This window comes from Pinus tabuliformis, chromosome Q, assembly GCF_031772625.1.
Source record: "Pinus tabuliformis cultivar Carrire ecotype Pingquan chromosome Q, CPIR1, whole genome shotgun sequence".
Taxonomy (NCBI): domain Eukaryota; kingdom Viridiplantae; phylum Streptophyta; class Pinopsida; order Pinales; family Pinaceae; genus Pinus; species Pinus tabuliformis.
Window position 1 is genome coordinate 1,345,995,916 of NC_142296.1, and position 1,832 is coordinate 1,345,997,747.

General features: G+C 38.0%; 1 protein-coding gene across 1 annotated transcript; it reads right to left on the reverse strand.

Annotated features, from left to right (window-relative positions):
* Nucleotides 1-894: 894 nt before the first annotated feature.
* LOC149224871 (uncharacterized) lies at nucleotides 895-1,607 on the reverse strand. Its single transcript, XM_089383622.1, has 2 exons — nucleotides 1,480-1,607; nucleotides 895-1,370 (listed from the first exon to the last, which is right to left on the reverse strand). Exons 1-2 carry the CDS (start codon nucleotides 1,605-1,607, stop codon nucleotides 938-940), a joined length of 561 nt encoding a protein of 186 aa, XP_089239748.1. The 3' UTR covers nucleotides 895-937.
* Nucleotides 1,608-1,832: the final 225 nt, after the last annotated feature.

Here is a 1,832-nt window from a genome sequence, read left to right on the forward strand (position 1 = left end):
CACCCCTAAACAGTAATGAAGAAGTCCCAAATCTGTCATATCAAAAGTGCTACACAAATCCTGTTTGATCCCATGGATCAAATGTGCTGAACTGCCAGTAATGATAAGATCATCCACATAGACAACCACAAACAAAATATCATCACCAGTATGTTTGATATACAAGTTTGCATCAGATGGACTCCACTGAAAGCCATGATCTGTTAGGTACTTGTCAATTTTCATGTACTAAGCCCGAGGGGCTTGTTTTAGACCATAGAGTGCTTTGACTAATCTACAGACTTTCTGTTCTTGACTGGCAACCTTGAATCCTGGAGGTTGCATCATGTAGACTTCTTCCTATAAGTCACCATTCAAAAAAACACTCTTTACATCCATCTGATGGACTTTCCAATTGAACTGAGCTACTAAGGCAAGGACAAGCCGTATGGTACTCATCTTCGCTGTAGGGGCAAAGGTCTCCTCATAGTCTATACCTTCCTTCTGTGAGAACCCTCGAGCAACAAGACGAGCTTTATACTTGTCTAGAGTTTCGTCAGCTTTGTATTTCACTTTATACCAATGTTGCATTAATCGTTGTCGGGATAATATCGGCAAGAGGAAAAAATCGGAAAAAATCGTAATTATCGAGAAAAAATCATTTGGTACAAAAATACTCATTTTTTTTCATTTTTTTCAATTTTTTTAATATCTAAACCATCTAAAACATAAAATAAATACATTGACACATAAATATGATAAAAGAACTAATATATAATATGTTTAATATCATTTCTAGTGCTAAAATCACACATAACAGTGAATCATGTCCTTAATAGTAAGTCCTGACTCCTGAGTCCCAACTCAGCCTCAAAATATCAACAAAAAATATAATAATGTATCTCATGAGTCATAATGTCATATACAATAAAATGAAGAAAATAACTAAAGTTTAATACTATTGATTTCCTCTGCCCCTCTTGCGAGAAAATGCCACAGCTTTCCCTTTCCCTCTAGATGTAGACGCTGGTGCTGGTGGAGTTGGCAGTGGAGTCTGTTGTGCTCTAAAAGCTGAAGAACTAGAAGTAGGAGCTATAAGAGGTAGATCACGTCCTCTACTGATGACAGGGGTAGCCAGGGCAGGTGGTGTCACCTCCTCCTCCTGTTCCTCCTCCTGCTCCTCTTCCTCCTCCCCCTCCACTACATCCTGCACTAACCAATCATCAACAGACTCCATGAGAGGCCTCTCGGCCTCAACCCTCCATGACACAATGGTGTCAATCCCATCCAATGAGATGGCCTCCACATCAGGTGTCCTCTCAAGTTGCCTCACCCACAATCGAAGATTGTAGTAGACGTAGACCATGTCATTAAGTCGCTGGGACTCCAACCTGTCCAAAGATCATGAAATAATAATTAATAATTATAAAAAAAATATTGTTTAATGAATTCAAAAATTTATTGGGAAATTTGCAATATTTTAAATGTTTAAGTGTTAACCTGTTGCGCTTCTTGTTGTGTATTTTTTCAAATACACTCCAGTTGTGCTCACATCCTGAGGAGCTATATGTTTGGCTGAGGATGCGAATGGCAAGCTTTTGCAGAAGGGGTACCCTACCACCATACATTCTACACCATGCATCTACAACAAAATTACGAATAAAATTTTAAATAAACATAAGAAAAAAATGGAATTTGAAGAGACAATGAAATTTGAAACGAAGTTACAAACTAAAAAATACCTAGCATTTTAATCGTCCTATCAGTGAGAGCCATCTCAAAGCCAAATGTGCCACCTGCCATCCTATATGTCTCAATTTCTTTAGAGATCTCTATACGTTCTGCTAAAAATC